Here is a 15,955-nt window from a genome sequence, read left to right as displayed (position 1 = left end):
CAATAAAAACAACAGCAAAATTCACTGCCTGAGAATGTGAGATTGAAATTAAAATCCTGTAGACTCAGGGAAATATCTCCAAGAGAAAGGGAAATGAGAAAGAGGAGGAGGGAAAGAGAGAGAGAGGGAACAGAAGTTGGATTTTATAAAGAGATGACATAGTGTAGATTTCAAATCTATAAAGCTTTTGCTAGTGTACTGCATGAGGCTAGTATTAAAGAGATACAGAGTACCAGTAGTTTGACATTTTGCGGTAGAAAGCCAGCAGTCACTTGCCGTACCAGCCAGTTAGGAAGTTAATCTGATGATTAATTTTCAGGCCACTCTTAAAATGAAATGACATCCACAAGGCATAAGGAGCTTGTGTGCATCCAAATTGACAGGCTGCTGTCCACTGAGATGTACATGTAATGCAAGCGCAGACGGCATAATAATGATGTTTTTGAGGATAAGGATTTTCCCATTTCATCCTTGCGGACCCATAATGAGGATTCATGATACTTGCTCATGTATGTTGTCTTACAATACATTAATGTTAATTGTTTTATAGGCCTATAGAGTGGTGAAGTCACTGAAGTGTGAAGTCATCAAAAATCTGTTTTTAGAATTTCTCAATTTTTTCTTCATTTTCCGAAAGAGCATCAAAAATAATGTCCAAATGTCAAAAACCAATTGAATATGTTAAGTATTGGCTGAGATATAACCATCTGAATAAATATATGCTCTGGCTCCTATACATGTACCATTGATGCTCTTTCGGAAAATGAAGAAAAAATTGAGAAATTCTAAAAATAGATTTTTATGAAGTCACAGCCTCGGTACTCTATAGATTTGACGTTTCAAGAAACATGATGTACATTTTAAACCTTGTTACAAAATATGACTTCAAGTTCACATTCAGGATCAACCTTCAAGGGATTGGGTATCCTTGCCTCTGATTCGAAACAAAATCCTGGATTTAGCTCATGCTGCAATCATGATTATTAACCTTTACATGTAGGTCAGTCAGGATTCCCACCACTTTTACATATGTTTTGCATGTTTGATTATCAAGATAAATATGATTGGAATTCAAAAGCATTTTCCCAACAGGTTTTATTACATTACAGTCTATTGTGGAAAATGAGTATGGTAAAACCGGTCACTCAAAGATTTTTAATTTTTTGAAGCACTTCATGATCATTTTGAAGTGCGATTTTTTTTTTTAGGCCTTCAATATTACACCATATCACAGACACTAATATTACACGTACATGTACATATGTAGGACCATGCATCTCAGATTTGTAAAACTGGAAACATTGTTAAACAATGCCTTTAACCTCTTCCATGTCTTTGAAAACAAATCTAATGAAGATGATCTAAACAAAAACCTGAAACAAAAACCTAAACTAGAAACGGTACTAGTGCAGTTCGTACCCATGGAAGATCCATTTAAAAACAACATATGATTTACCAGTATGCGTTCAAGATTTTTTACCCCCAAATTTAAAGTTTAAATGCTGATATACAAAAGTACATTTAGATGTACATGTATGTATGAGGCATGTAATTTTCTATACATGTACACATTCACTGCAGTGGCACAAAAGGGTTTAAGTATCTGTGCATGTGAATTTTATTAACTGATCAAATGTTGCGGATCTATGCCAGATGTTTCAACGTGTAGGCCTTAACCATAATGATGTAAACCGTGTGCAGATTATAACACTAATACGCAGCTCGTATTTTCATTTTCTAACCATCGTCTGATTCTTGATCTCACCATCTGACTCTCATTAAAAACATCATGTCACATGGGTGACGGTCATTTAAATGAGCATGTCACTATGCACTCCATACTGCAATCTAGGAGATACTCAAACTGCATGCTAATTGGAGGCCGGCCATCCGGCCTGCACTTTTCTGGGGTGCAATCTGAGATGCGCCCGAGCTCTTAAAAGTTAAAGTTGTTTACTGAACACAAGCATGGCAGAATTTCCCGATAGCATGATGGGCATGTGCAGCTCAGAAACATTATAGAGTACTGAAGTATGACGTCACAGTGTCATGTTGTAGATTTTAAAGGTAGGATGACGCTGGCAGTGGTCACTTAATATCACACAGTACATGAATGAATACCTCCTTATTATACTACAGTAATAGAAATAGTAATGGTTTGTTGAAAAATTATTTTGTGACCAACTGGCCAAAAGGTAGAATTTTGTTTAAAGAGTATTAAAAAAACAAACATTGTAAATCATAATACTGTATATTGAAAAATATGCAAACTGAACTGAAATAATAATTCATCAAATTAGAGGTTAATAATAAAAAGGAATAAATTGACCGGGGAATCACTTTCAAGTTTTTATTTCAATTCAAATCCACAAAAAAAGACATCTTATGAAAGTATAAAATACAGATTATATACAATATAGAAAACAGAGAACACAAAAAATGGAAACATGTCTACAAATATACTGGAATTGTACAAAGTTAATCAATAGAAATAAAACCGTATGGTTCTGTCAAGGCAGTCCCTGTTATTGAAAGATTCCAAGTTCCACAGTTACCTACAGGTATGTATAACGCTATAAAAGTATCCGTAGAACTTTCAAAATTTGAAGGAAAAAAAAAGAACAAATGGTAATGATATACCGGTAGCCAACAATGCAGAGGATATGAAGTATACTCCCCCACCCTTCTCCCACCCCTCTCCCACCCCTCTCAGTGGAAAAAAAAAAGTACTTCTCATTGAAGTGAATTATTCCAGGAGTGTGCATTAAGTCTGATAATGCTCAGAGAATGCTTTTGGTCAAGGCATCGGATGCTCTGTATACACTGTCTATTTATATGTCTCCTTCATTTCCTGAATAGAAACCTCCCCTCCAAAAAACCAAAAGAATTAATAAAATACAAATTTATTTAGAAAGCACAAAGACATCAGGAATGTAATGTTTATTTTCATGTAGACCTACAATATACATGTATTATTATGCACTTTGAAGTTTGCATGTACCGAGTTGGACTGTATTTTACGGGTCTTTACCGAATAGTTATATTTTCAGGACATGCATTCCACTTTTTGTGGTTTGGCTCAGTAACTTTTGACTCAGAGCCCTCAAAAATACATGTTTTTTTTTTGTTTTCAAAGACATTTTATTTTAATAGAACATTGTAACATTAAAGGTAAAGACCATTATTGGAAACGCCCCAATTTCAAAAAAGTGAAATGGAAGCTCCTATTACCAATCATGTGAAAGAATATGTTTTGAATATTACATGATGATAAAAAATTTGACGGGAAACTGCCTACTAATTGATATATTTGGTAAATTAGTGTATCTCTTGCCTGTTGAGAGATACAAATGCATGTGTCGTGCACGTGTGTGTAGTCCCATATACATCTTTCTGTGTACAGTGCTTCTAACTTTATGAAGACTTGGCCAAATTTCTTATCATTTTGATGATTCCAGAACCTTGCAGTAGATGATCAACCTTTTCTGATCAATTTTACAACCTTTCTTTCACAATGCAATCGCATGACCATAACTGGTCTTTAGCTTTAAAAGAAGAATATTTTATTGCCAATTTGAAAGACATTTAATTCATGTCATCAATAAGCCCTAGAAAAGAATCCCCTTCTTGAGAGGGTTATCATTGTAAATGACATCTGTATCATATTCTTTATTTGTACCAATGATTATGAACATCTTCATCTTAATCTCATATTGATGAAACTTTGTGTTTATCTTCTTATCCAAATGTCAAATCTAAGAAACTCTTCCAATACCAATTGATCCTATTTTGTTGGTTGAATAGAATGCTGTTGAAAGACAATGACATTCCCTTTATTTTCTCTACAGTTCGTAGAAAACGTGGCAAAAGGCCACTGAGTACTCATGACATGTACCTGTACATGTATTTGTTGTAAACTCAAACTGGCATATCATCTGTCCTGAATGTTATGTGCCTTCTCTTTAATGGGGCAATTAAATATAAATGAGGTTATTACTCAAATCCCTGGAGAGGGAAACATGTTTGCTTTTACCTGCTCTGATTGAGTTGGGACCTCAATAGTTAGGTTCACATGACAGGACCGTGTGGATGCACTCGTGGTTATGAAACATTATTAAAGTTAACTTGAATTTACAAACCACCACAGATCTTGAGGTTAGCGCAAAAACTGGGAGGATCTGGGAGTTCTCACTCAAAGTTAAGTGTTGTGTGAGGATGCAATTAACTTTGAAATTAAGCCAGCTTGTACAGTAGTTAAAGGGATAGTTGAGTTCTGTTGCAGAGGGCGCTACACAAAATAATTTTTTGTGAGATAAATGAAAAACTGAGTGTCAAATTTGAAAGAACATAATATGACAAAATCATCTTTGTTTGATCAAAATCGGTTCAGAGACGGCTGAAATATCACGATTTCTAATACTTGTGTACATGCATGTACCACCACAAATATTTAATTAGACATTTTGAAAAATTTGAAAAAACCGTTGAAAAAACGAAATAACGCCTAATACTTTGTATTTCAGCCTATACCAATGTTGGCTTTTTTGTTGGCATTTTCGTGTTGCTTAATATATTACGCAAAACCAGCCGGTCCATGTATTGTTATTTTTAATTTAATAATTAATTAACGGTCACCGTGTTTTTTGGAAAGTGGAGCTGAATTGGTATGCTCTTATTGGCTAAATTTCACACATTTTGGGGTCTAAAATTCCCTTCATAGCAATTTTAGGTTATAAAAGGGCACTAGAAATGTCATAAATAAGAATAAGAGCAAAAACCATGCACTTTGAAGGCATTTGCGGTCTAAAAACAGAACTCAACTATCCCTTTAAAACGAATGCTTTCCCCACTTTGAATACTTGTTGTTTTGATCCCGTCCGATGTAAACCCTCGTCGTTGTCAGTGGAAAGTTGTTTATAACTGGTGAATGTACCGGTAGCTAATGTTACTTGTACAATGTAATATTACCTGTAAAATCTAGATTCTGCACCTGCGAGTCATTATCACCACTACCGGGTACGTTATTTCATAGAAGTTTCCTTGGTGTCGGTATAATCAAAACCAAAGTACAACAAAAAAGCGCAAAAGAGCTTCAGCATTTAATGTATAGATGAAAATATGAAATAATAAAACTTATGCACTGTATGTATTCATAAAATGTAGATGTAGGCCTTCATCCCTTCTAGGAACTTATTGTCCTATGTCTGTTCTTTCTTCACCATCAAATTTTATGTTATTTCCTAGTACCGGTAGCAGGAAAAGTTCTAGCGAAGAAAAAAGCAGACACACTCTGTTCATAAAATAGCTCAAAAATGATTGGTGCATAAAGTTTGAAGCAATTTCATAGGTGTCCTAAAAAATAATGTTTTAGGGTACTTGTAGTTTATATACATGTACATGTAGGTACAGTGTATGCCATCCAAAATGTGTAAATGAGGAATTTAAGAACAAAATGGCATTTACATGTATTTAATTTGAATATTTAATCGTGAGTTGGATTAACTTCATGGCATGTGTGCACTGCATCGTATGAAATGCATGCAGTGAATATTAATAGTAAGGGAAGGGGTGGGGGGGGGGGGGAGGGGGAGTGGTGCCGGTATTAAAGCCTAGTCTCACAATGCAGAGACTAATGCGTATATCGACTGGCAAGAGTTTGTGCCTGCAAGCGAAAAAACAAGTACTGTACGTCACTGCGAAAATTATTTTTATAGAATGTAAGAAAATCCACAAATGTCAGCTTTACTGTACCTGCCAGCCAGGAAGCCAGGCATGGATTTAAATCTGTGGTCCAGATTTGAAGATTGATTGCTTTGATATCAATATTTTATTCACATTCTATATTTGAAATCTCTGTTCATTTCCTTCTACTGATACAGCACTCCTTGCACAGGTGTTTTCTGGTGCTTTAGAATCACCGACCACTGTTTTTTTTTCCCGATCGTATCAATGACATCAGAAAGTTTGCCTGAGGGAGTAAGATTTGATAAATATCCTTATCTGAACAGCACATGCATAATGTATGAAACAGCGGTATTTCACCTGAAATTGTTTCTTTTGCTCCAGTTCCTGATACCATTGCATACCAAATGATGAAAATTTAAAAAATCCTGAGTTTTACATTACACTGAGATCAACAGTGGCAAGTTGATAATGCCAGTTTTTAAGGATATACACTGTAGGCGGCAGGTTTTTCTTGGGGGGGGGGGGGGAGGTTTTCTAGTATTATTCAGCTGAATGGGTTATACCTGTAGCTCATGGCAATATTTTTTGTTTTTCAAGCAAACGTTGTGATGATTAAAATGTATGAGGTACACTGTAATTAGAAGAGAAAGTCTTATAGTTTTGTTGAAAGGCAGAGTGTGAATGAGAGTGAATGCTTGATGTTGACAGACAAACAGAGATACAGACAAGCAGACAGACAGACAGAAGATACATCACAAGTGCAGTTTCATTTTAATTGCTTTACAGATAAAACATTTTTTTGTAATTTTTCTAGCCTCTCTTGTTATCCCCAAATTGATATTATTGTCCATGGAGCATAAAATAAGAATACTATTTATTTGTTGGTATATATAATGATTAATTTTGGGGGTATTTATTTACATGTATATTACATTTAATTTTAATAGTGTCTGTTTTTTGTTTTTTTTGTAGAACCTCCAAATCCAGATAACCCACAGTACAGACCACCGCCAAGAACGAGAGAAGTGACAATTCGAGGCCAAACTGTCATCTTGAAGTACTGTTTCAGTTGTAAGCTCTTCCGTCCCCCGAGGACGTCGCATTGCAGCATGTGTGATAATTGTGTTGGTAAGTCAGGTCCTCTCTTACTCCTCTTTTCTTTTGTTTTCCTTCTCATAACCCAGTCACACTAAAGGCTTGTTCAGATATGAGGCCTTTGCGATTTGTTAGCGTGTTAATCAGAGCTGCCAACCATTCCGTTTGTGCCGGAATTGCTCCGTTTTTTCCTCCAAATTATGGTATTACGTTTTTTCTTCATAAAATATGTTTTATAATAATTTTTTTTTTTTTTTTTTTTTTACATACCGCACGTCATACAACTGCCCTCAGATGGTGATTTGATCACAAATTCAATAGAAAACTAATTTTAAAACATACTTGAAGAGAAAAATATTCTCAAAAAAAATGAAATGCCGATAATACCAAAATAACCACAAAAAAAAGTTACATGCTTGTATGGAAAAAACAGCATGATGAATGAACATTTCTGCATTGGAAGTGTGTCGCGCATGGTTGTAAGTTTCGTTTTTATGAAATCCTTTTTTTGGCTTGAAATTCCTTTTTTTTTTGCCATCATGATTCCTTTTTTTGGTCGCACAAGGTTGGCAGCTCTGCTAAAGGCTTGTTCCGATATGAGGCCTTTACGATTTGTTAGCGTGTTAATGAATGCCAACTGCATGCAATAGAGGTCCTGCACGTGTTCACTGAGCTCTGAGTTATAAGAATGTATATAAAATGTGAAACGCATTTTAATGAAAAACATATCTGAAGAATGCTCAGTGAGACCAACACCAAACCGACTACAGACTGAACAAATAACTGAATTATCCTGAATGACCAAGAATCTGTGAGTTCATAGTCAGTAGGCCTGTCCTTATCAGTTTGAGTTTGCCAAATGGCCCGCTATTTCCGATTCAGGAAATTAGCCCAAAGTTACAAATCGCATCTTCTTCAGCTCGAGTCTTCGGGCTGGTGAAAACGGACTGGACAAACAGCGGGCTATTTTGCAAACTCGAGCTGATGAAGACATGCCTAGTGTGAAGCTTGGAGTCGAGTTAGTGGTATGACTGAGGTATCGGTTTCACATCTCATTCTGGAAGGTATCCTGTCTCCCCTCCCCTTCCTCTCCCACTTAGCCTTCTCATCCATTACCCATTCACTCCCTCTTCCCTTAAAGGTAAAGACCAGTATTGGAAACGCCCCAATTTCAAAAAATGAAATGGAAGCTCTCATTACCAATCATGTGAAAGAATATGTTTTGACTAATACATGATGAAAAAAACCGCCAACTAATTCATATATTTGGTAAATTTGTTTCTCTCATGGTCTGTAAGAAATATAGGGTAGTCCCATATACATCTTTCTGTGTATAGTGCTTGTAACTTTACGAAGAATGGGCCAAATTTCTTATCATTTTGATGATTCCAGAACCTTGTAGATGCTAGATGCTAGATGATCAACCTTTTCTGATCGATTCCACAACGTTTCTTTTACAATGCAATCGCATGACCATAACTGGTCTTTACCTTTAACCCCTTCTCCAGTCTTCACCCCTTCCCCTCCATCCTTCCCTCTCCCCTGTAACTCCCATCTACCCTTCAGCTCTCCCTCTTCTCTTTCTCCTCCCTCTTACTATCCAGCTTCCCTTCTCTCCCCCCCCCCCTCCCCTTCTCTCCCCCTCCCCTTCCCTCTTTCCTTCTCATCTTTTACCCCCTTCCCCCCCCCCCAATCCACTCTCCCAAAGTTTCAATTCCCCTTGCCTCCCATCCCTCTCCATGATTACCAAGATAACAGACATCAAAGGAAAAATAATTGCAAAAAACTATCTGTACAGTGTAAATCAATATGTTTTTCTGACATTTAAACACTGCTTCGTGCGCAGTTTGACTATTAAATTAAGGCTCCTCCAAATAGAAAAAAATAGCAAGATTTACTCATGAATTGGATGTCTTGTAACATTGAAAGTCTTGTAACATTGAAATTCCCTAAAATACAAGAAACTTCTGACCACTCTAAAGAGTGTACATGTAGCTTGGTTATTAACATTGAGCATTAATTTAAATTTTAACCAGAATTAAAATTTCCTCTTTATTTTAACCAGAATTTAAATTTTCTCTTATTTTCTTAATATATTTGTCATTTTTAAGCATTTTTGAGTAACCAATAAACCATAGCACTTTATTTTGATACAGTTGAGCTGCGTGTACAAGTACAACTGTATACTGAAGCATGTGTGCTTGCTTATCAATCAGATATTATGTATACATGTACGTGTACCAGTTACAGTGTCAATAGAAGATTTAGTTTGATTAAAGCACTCTTATAAATAGTTCAATGATGCTTTACTCAGTCATGGCCATTAAGGGGCCCCCTCTTTATACATGTACATGTACATGTACATGTTAATGCCCCTTCCCTTGTCACCTGTCTTTGATTTCTATCCTTATAACATCTGGATTGTGTAAATTTATTACCCAATGGTATGTAGTATTACAATATTTATGACTTTTCATTATATTTATATATACCGTATGTTACATTTTGTTTTTGCTGTTATTGTTGAGATAAACAGATAATTTTGTCCAGTAAACCCAAAACTCACTGTATTCAATTGAGAGAAAGTCTGAGAAGAAATAACATATTTTGTGTGACTTAAAATATGAATAAGTAATTAAAATCATTTTTTAATTCAATACATTCATGTGCATTATGTAGTCATTTGAATTACAATGTATACACAGTAAGCACTGTTTTGTAAGCTTCTTAATTAAAGACCCAAATATGCTTCAAAATAGAGACATTTTTCATAAATTGGCCTGACTTTGTATGGTTTCCAAAATATCATTAAGTATTGCCACCTCTCTTTAAAAGGTTCATGATATTACAAAACTCTGTATGCCCAGTCATTGTTACATGTACGTCAACAAGAACTACACTCAGGAAGGAAATAAAAGAGGAAATTGGACACCATTTATGATTATTATTTTCAAATAAATATAATAAACCCTAAATAAACACAAAATCAGATCTTCTTATGAAATGCAAATGGAATCATACCATTCACACATGAGTGAGCATAGCCATTTTTCAAAATATGAGTCTGAAAGAAAATTGCAACAATGGGAAATCTGACACATGTTCATTAACATTCAAATGTCTGCTTGCCTTTTTACGCAGTTCTTAATCGGATCTTATAATAGTTAAATTGATGTGCTCATTCAAGTGTGAAACTTGATCATACCGTAATTGATGTGGGTAGAGTATTAATTTCTTTTAATTTGATATATATTTCTTTATTTATTTTATTGACAGTTTATACCTGTATGAACATTTTGAATAATAAAGATTAAAAAGTGTCCACTACTGGCATCTTCCTTTTCTTTTTTTCTTTTTTTTGCTTAAGTGTATTTGACCATTCATTATTAAATGGGTCATCTTGATTACTGCTTTCCCTCCAGCTTTGATGTCAAATTTTGTATACAGTAGGCTTTTTGAAGACTGCTCATGTGGAAGTAAAAAGTAGTGTTGTATACATGTATGTACCACATGTGATTTAAAATTTTACATTGTTGATGTCTGTTTTCAAAGTTTGTATTCTATTTTATGTGTCTTTTCTTCTATTTTTCTTCTGCAGAAAATTTTGACCACCATTGTCCGTGGGTGGGAAACTGCGTTGGCAAGAGGAATTACCGCTATTTCTATCTCTTCTTGGTCTCAACGTGTATATTATCTATGTTTGTCTTTGCCTGCAATATTACTACACTTGTACTAGGTAAGTGGCAGTCCAATATTTCTAGTTCTCAAGTATCCTAAATATAAATCTCGAGCATAGACGTGAGAGTCATCTTTGGTATTCTTAGGAGAAATGAAAGACTAACCACTTTATTTCTAAAAATAAAAAACAAACAAATTGGCCTTTTTCTTCTTTTCCTCTTCTTCTTCTTTTACTATTTCTACTTCTTCTTTTTCTTCTTCTCCTCATTCTTCTTTTTCTTCTTCTTCTTCACCTTCTCCTCCTCCTCCTCCTCCTCCTCCTCCTCCTCCTCCTCCTCCTCCTCCTCCTCCTCTCCTCTTCTCCTCCTCCTCCTCCTCCTCCTCCTCGTCCTCCTCCTCATCCTTTTTCTTCTTCTGCTGCTGCTTCTTCTTTTTCTTCTGCTACTGCTACTTCAACTACTTCTATTTCAATTTACCCAGGTGCTGTTCTGTCATAGGGCCCTGCAATTTATATTTATTATCATGTCATACATGTGAACATTTTCTGAAGAAAGTGCATACCTGCCAACCACCCCGATTTAGGCGGAGTTCCTCCGCATTTTTCATACCAACTCCGAATTCCGAGTGCATGCCTCAAAACTCCGATTTTTTTTAATTTAATTTTTTTTAAAGAGTTTTTCACTTGGAGAATATATAACTATTATGTTTGTATTTTGAAATGTAAAGCGCCTTGAGCATGTTCATGTAAAGGTTCTCAATAAATACCAATATGTACATGTATGTACATGTATGTATAAGACTAAAGCATAACACAGCACTGATAACCAGTTCACGCCGACATCCGCGCTCGCGCTCATAGAAGATATACACAGCGAGAAAAATTTACTCCTAAATTCTCTTGTCTCAGGTTGGCAGGTATGAAAGTGTCATGGGTTTGTAATTTTGATTTGCTTTGAATGTTTTTTATTTCTCCTGACGATCCATTGTGTCCAATTAGTGAAAATCCTGTCTGGATTGTAGGAACTATAATGTAGAATTGCCTGAATGATTAATTAGTCTGTTTCCTGTTCCTCAACCACTGGCTGTGTTATAATTGTGTGTCCTGTGGGGGTTTCTTGCATTGAAATATATGCTCTCTTGGGCTCTCAATTTCCCAAACAACATGAAAACTTTCGGTCGACTAGTGGATGTGTTTTAGTGTTTCTTGTCCTGTGAGGTCGTTGCTGTTGAACATGCTCTCACTCGTTTGCACACACACACACCAACAAAAAACGTTTTCTACCCATTTTATTGCATGTTCTGTGAGGTTTGTGCTGTTATATTAAACATGCCCACACAATCAGAAAGACATTTTCTAAGTATTGGCTAATTTTTGATTTTGTGTCTTGTCTTGTTGGTTTTACTCAAACTTATTTACAACCATTTAGAAAAAATGATTTCGAACTAGTGGCTGTCATTCATTGGTTTATCCGTTAAAGTATTCCCAGGACCTTTTACTGATGAACTGTCTCTCTCATTTTGTTATGCTTTTATCACAATGCACACCGACTCGATGTCAATGTTAGGGGATTTCCCCTATATGTTTATTTGCCCTTAAATGTTTTTATGCCTGTATCAGAAACTGCAACCAGACATACAGTACCGTATGTACATTTAGGCTTTACCAATAGCATCAATAGGAAACGTAAATGATACACTGTATGACAAATGGGTACACTATTTACTTGTCAAATTTATATGCTGACTGGCTTGTGTAATGGTACACTGAACATTTTGTGAAAATACTGCTCAATGTCCAATTCCAGTCATGCAGAAGTTTATGATAACAGTGAGTAAACATTAGAAACTTTGAATGTCTATGAATGGGGGATATTTTGATACGATAACCATGCTTCGATCGTGCCCACTTTCTGGCATAACATATAGAGAGAATTTCATTGAATAGGCTCCAATAAAGATGAGTAATTCATGTACATGCGTACAGTGTACATCATATGTAGGTGTTTACATGCATATGTACATGTATGTATAAGGCCATTAAAAAAAATAAACATGCTTCCTTTTTGGGGGCCGCCTCCTATTTTTTTTTGAATTTTTGAATTTTTTTTTAAAGAAAAAAAACATGAAAAACACTGCTAAAATGGATCTATTTCTGATTAAAAAAAAAAAAAAAAAAGTTGACGGCCATCTTGAAAAGAAAACAGATTGTCAGGGAAAATGTACCGAGCGGCCATTTTGAAAGAAAAAAAAAAAAGGGGGGGTCTCCTCCTTCCTATTTTTCAAAAAAACAGGACGCTAAACATGTTTTTTTTTTTTATTTGGCCTAACTTAAAAATAAAAATGATGGTCATTTTCAAGACAAGGTCTGTTCATGACAACTGTGCTATTAATTATATGCTGGGGCCTGTAGATTATCAAGCATTTTGGAAAATCACCAACAATTCCTTTGGTTAACATTGTGCATGCATGGGCCTATTCTGACAAAAATAAACATCTTTGGATAAAAATAGAATTATTATTCCCAGCGTTTGATCTCATAGCCCTACTAACATTGTGCAAGGAATCAAGGATATATAGAATGATTAATGCAGATGAAGCGGTTTAATTGGGAGAAAAATGACACTGTGAGCTACATTTATTAAAGGCCCACTGCACTACTTGTAGCTACTTGCGCCCTCTATATAACAAACAATGCCTAATCGGTGACCATTGGTCCCCCATAATCCTCTTTTTCTTATGTTAACTGAGAGCTGAGTTGATGAGATAACCACCTGTCCAGTGACCTTGCAGGGCAGTCTAATCCCTCCTGTAAACTATGGCAGATATTAAAAAAGCTTTAATACAACTGCATAAAAAATATAAAAAATCTTCATTCTTGCCAGACATGAAGAAATCATGTTTTTGAATGATTGAACATGAGTTGTCATAGAACGTGTGGCAAATATAACTTTTTTTTTTTTTTTTTTTGCTTCGGTTTTCATATTTCTGGAGGCATTTGTTTTGAAAGGCTCATATGTGCTGTTAATTACGAATATCACATAAAATGTTCCTTTCAAATCAGGCTTTAAATTGACCATTAATTAGTGCTGCGTCTTAATTTGTCTGCCTTTTTTTCTTTCCCCTTTTAATTTTTTCTTTCTTTTTGACTCTTTTGTTATTCTCTACCAGTGTACGTTCAAAATGTGCATCATTTTGTGTCACATTTTCAAAGAAGACCACAATTCCAGGCACAATAAAATCCCTTGAACGTGAGCCAGGTTACATGTAACTTCACATTTTTGCAGGTATTCACTGAGCCATCTCATTGTCAATGTCCATGACATTGGACTCTCCATAGGTATAAACTCGTTGACTATTCATGTCGTGCTGCCATATTTCTGAAAGGTTGCCCAACACCTACATGTGTATGTAGTTCTTAAGATCTACATGTGGAACAGAACATTATCTGTTCAGAGCCGGAAGAGAATGAATTAAATGTTAAAAATGTTAAAGTACTTGATATGAGTTAATGCCATTCTGGTTCCGAAAGGACATGACAAATGTATATACGTAGAGGTGTTGTGGTCGAGTGGATACGTCGCCGGACTGTCGATCACAAGGTCCGCGGTTCGAGTCTCGCCGCTGCACTAATGTCCTTTGGCAAGACATTGATCTACATTTGCCACACTCCACCCAGGTGAAGTAAATGGGTACCTGGTAGGAATTTATTCCTTGAAACGCAGCGCGCGTAACAGCTGCACTGCTAAAGCCAGGGTAATTATGCTGCACATTATTGTAGAGCGCTTAGAGACTTCTGACAAAGTAAGTGTTAGGCACTATATAAGCACTGTAATTATTATTTATTTATACTTTATAAGCACAAAGTTAATGCCTTGAGGCTCTAAACGAATGATATACTGCTAAGAAATGCGATAGTTGTTTTTCAAGCTTCTAGAAGCCAGCCTTTGGCCATATCTATTTGTATGGCTGTGTGATATGATATGTACTTTTTTTTTCTTCATAAATTGCTATGAAATTAATATTCGTAGATGTCTATGAAAAAAATAGTTTTTTGTAGATTCCTACATATTCTTTGTAGATTTTTGTGCCATACAGTGTTCACATACATGTATGAGGCAGTGCGATTCAGTGTTCTACACTATCTATTTGAAAATCGTGACCATCAATTCAAAAAGGAGTGAAAGTGCGCCTGCACACTGCGCGGTATGTTTGAAAGTTTCCTGGAATTTTCTTGGGTTGATTTTAATTGGTTTGAAACTATAAGTTAGTTCTTGAAGAAGATCTTTCAAACGATGGGCCTTGCCTCTGTTTCATTGAACCTGCTTGCAAGAATTATCTAACAACTCATCTAATATACCCCAACAGATGCAATGTTTTCAGGAGCTTATATCAGTCACTAGGCCCGTCTTCACTATCGTGAGATTGCCAAATATCCAGCTATTTGAACTATCCCGATCGCAAACTATCCAGCTATTTGCGTCTTCATTAGACCGAAGTAGCAAATTAGCTGGATAGTTGGTCGGGATAATATCCCAAGATATCTCGGTCTAGTTTGCAAAATATCCCACTATTTCCCAACTAGCGGGATAGTTTGCAACCGTCTTCATTAGACCGAAGTACGGAGTCAAATATCCCGATCCCATCATGCACAACGATTTCCGGTTTTCCTCGCACAGTATGCGATCTATACCGCTCAGCGCCGCGCTAGTACAACTAGTAAACACGGAAAACCGCAAACTAGACCGAGATATCTTGGGATATTATCCCGACCAACTATCCAGCTAATTTGCTACTTCGGTCTAATGAAGACGTAAATATGCTGGATAGTTTGCGATCGGGATAATTCAAATAGCTGGATATTTGGCAATCTCGAGATTGTAACTTGTTATTGGAACTTGTTACATCTATTTGAACTTGTTATTGGAACTGGATACGGATGACGAGCCTTTTGAAGGAGGTGTAGTTCTAGAAAACCCTGGGTACTCTATACTACTCTTTTACCTTGATGAAGGAGGTTTGAAGACGTCCATTGTGTCCTGTTGAATGTCAGTAGGCCTGTCTTCATCAGCTTGAGTTTGTCAAATAACCTGGTATTTTAACTATCCCGATCACAAATTATCCAGCTAATTTGCGTCATCATCAGCCCACAGTTGCAATTAGCGGGTTATCTGGTCAAGAATTATCCAGAGAAATCTTGGTCTCGTTTCCTAAATATCCCACTATTTGGGAAATAGTGGACTAATTTGTGATGGGCCTTTCGGTCTGGTGAGGACGCAATTTCAAGCTTCAGGATAATATCCAGAGTCTGAAAATAGCGGGTTATTTGGCTAACTCAAGCTGATGAAAACAGGCCTAGTTTATACAAGAAACACTGTATACTTTGTATGCCAATGTTCCGGGAGCTCATATTACCACTCTTTGGAATATAAGAGTGTCCCATTATCATCAGATCCTGATTAAAAGTTATCATGGTACAGGGTAAGCCAACAAAAGGAAA

At 36.0% G+C, this 15,955-nt stretch overlaps 1 protein-coding gene across 2 annotated transcripts in view; it reads left to right on the top strand.

Moving 5' to 3' along the window:
- The window catches only part of LOC591489 (palmitoyltransferase ZDHHC18), a 50,063-nt gene that overhangs the window by 18,809 nt on the left and 15,299 nt on the right, over window positions 1-15,955 (top strand). For both annotated transcript variants that reach the window (XM_030995306.1, XM_030995305.1), the window contains exons 4-5: window positions 6,658-6,813; window positions 10,379-10,516. In XM_030995306.1, the coding sequence (XP_030851166.1) occupies window positions 6,658-6,813; window positions 10,379-10,516 (294 nt within the window). The remainder of the gene's footprint in view (window positions 1-6,657; window positions 6,814-10,378; window positions 10,517-15,955) is intronic.

Source organism: Strongylocentrotus purpuratus, unplaced genomic scaffold (assembly GCF_000002235.5).
Source record: "Strongylocentrotus purpuratus isolate Spur 01 unplaced genomic scaffold, Spur_5.0 spur5_scaffold_21, whole genome shotgun sequence".
NCBI classification, from domain to species: domain Eukaryota; kingdom Metazoa; phylum Echinodermata; class Echinoidea; order Camarodonta; family Strongylocentrotidae; genus Strongylocentrotus; species Strongylocentrotus purpuratus.
The sequence above is the reverse complement of the archived record's forward strand: the minus strand, read 5'-3'. Positions and strand labels throughout refer to the sequence as shown.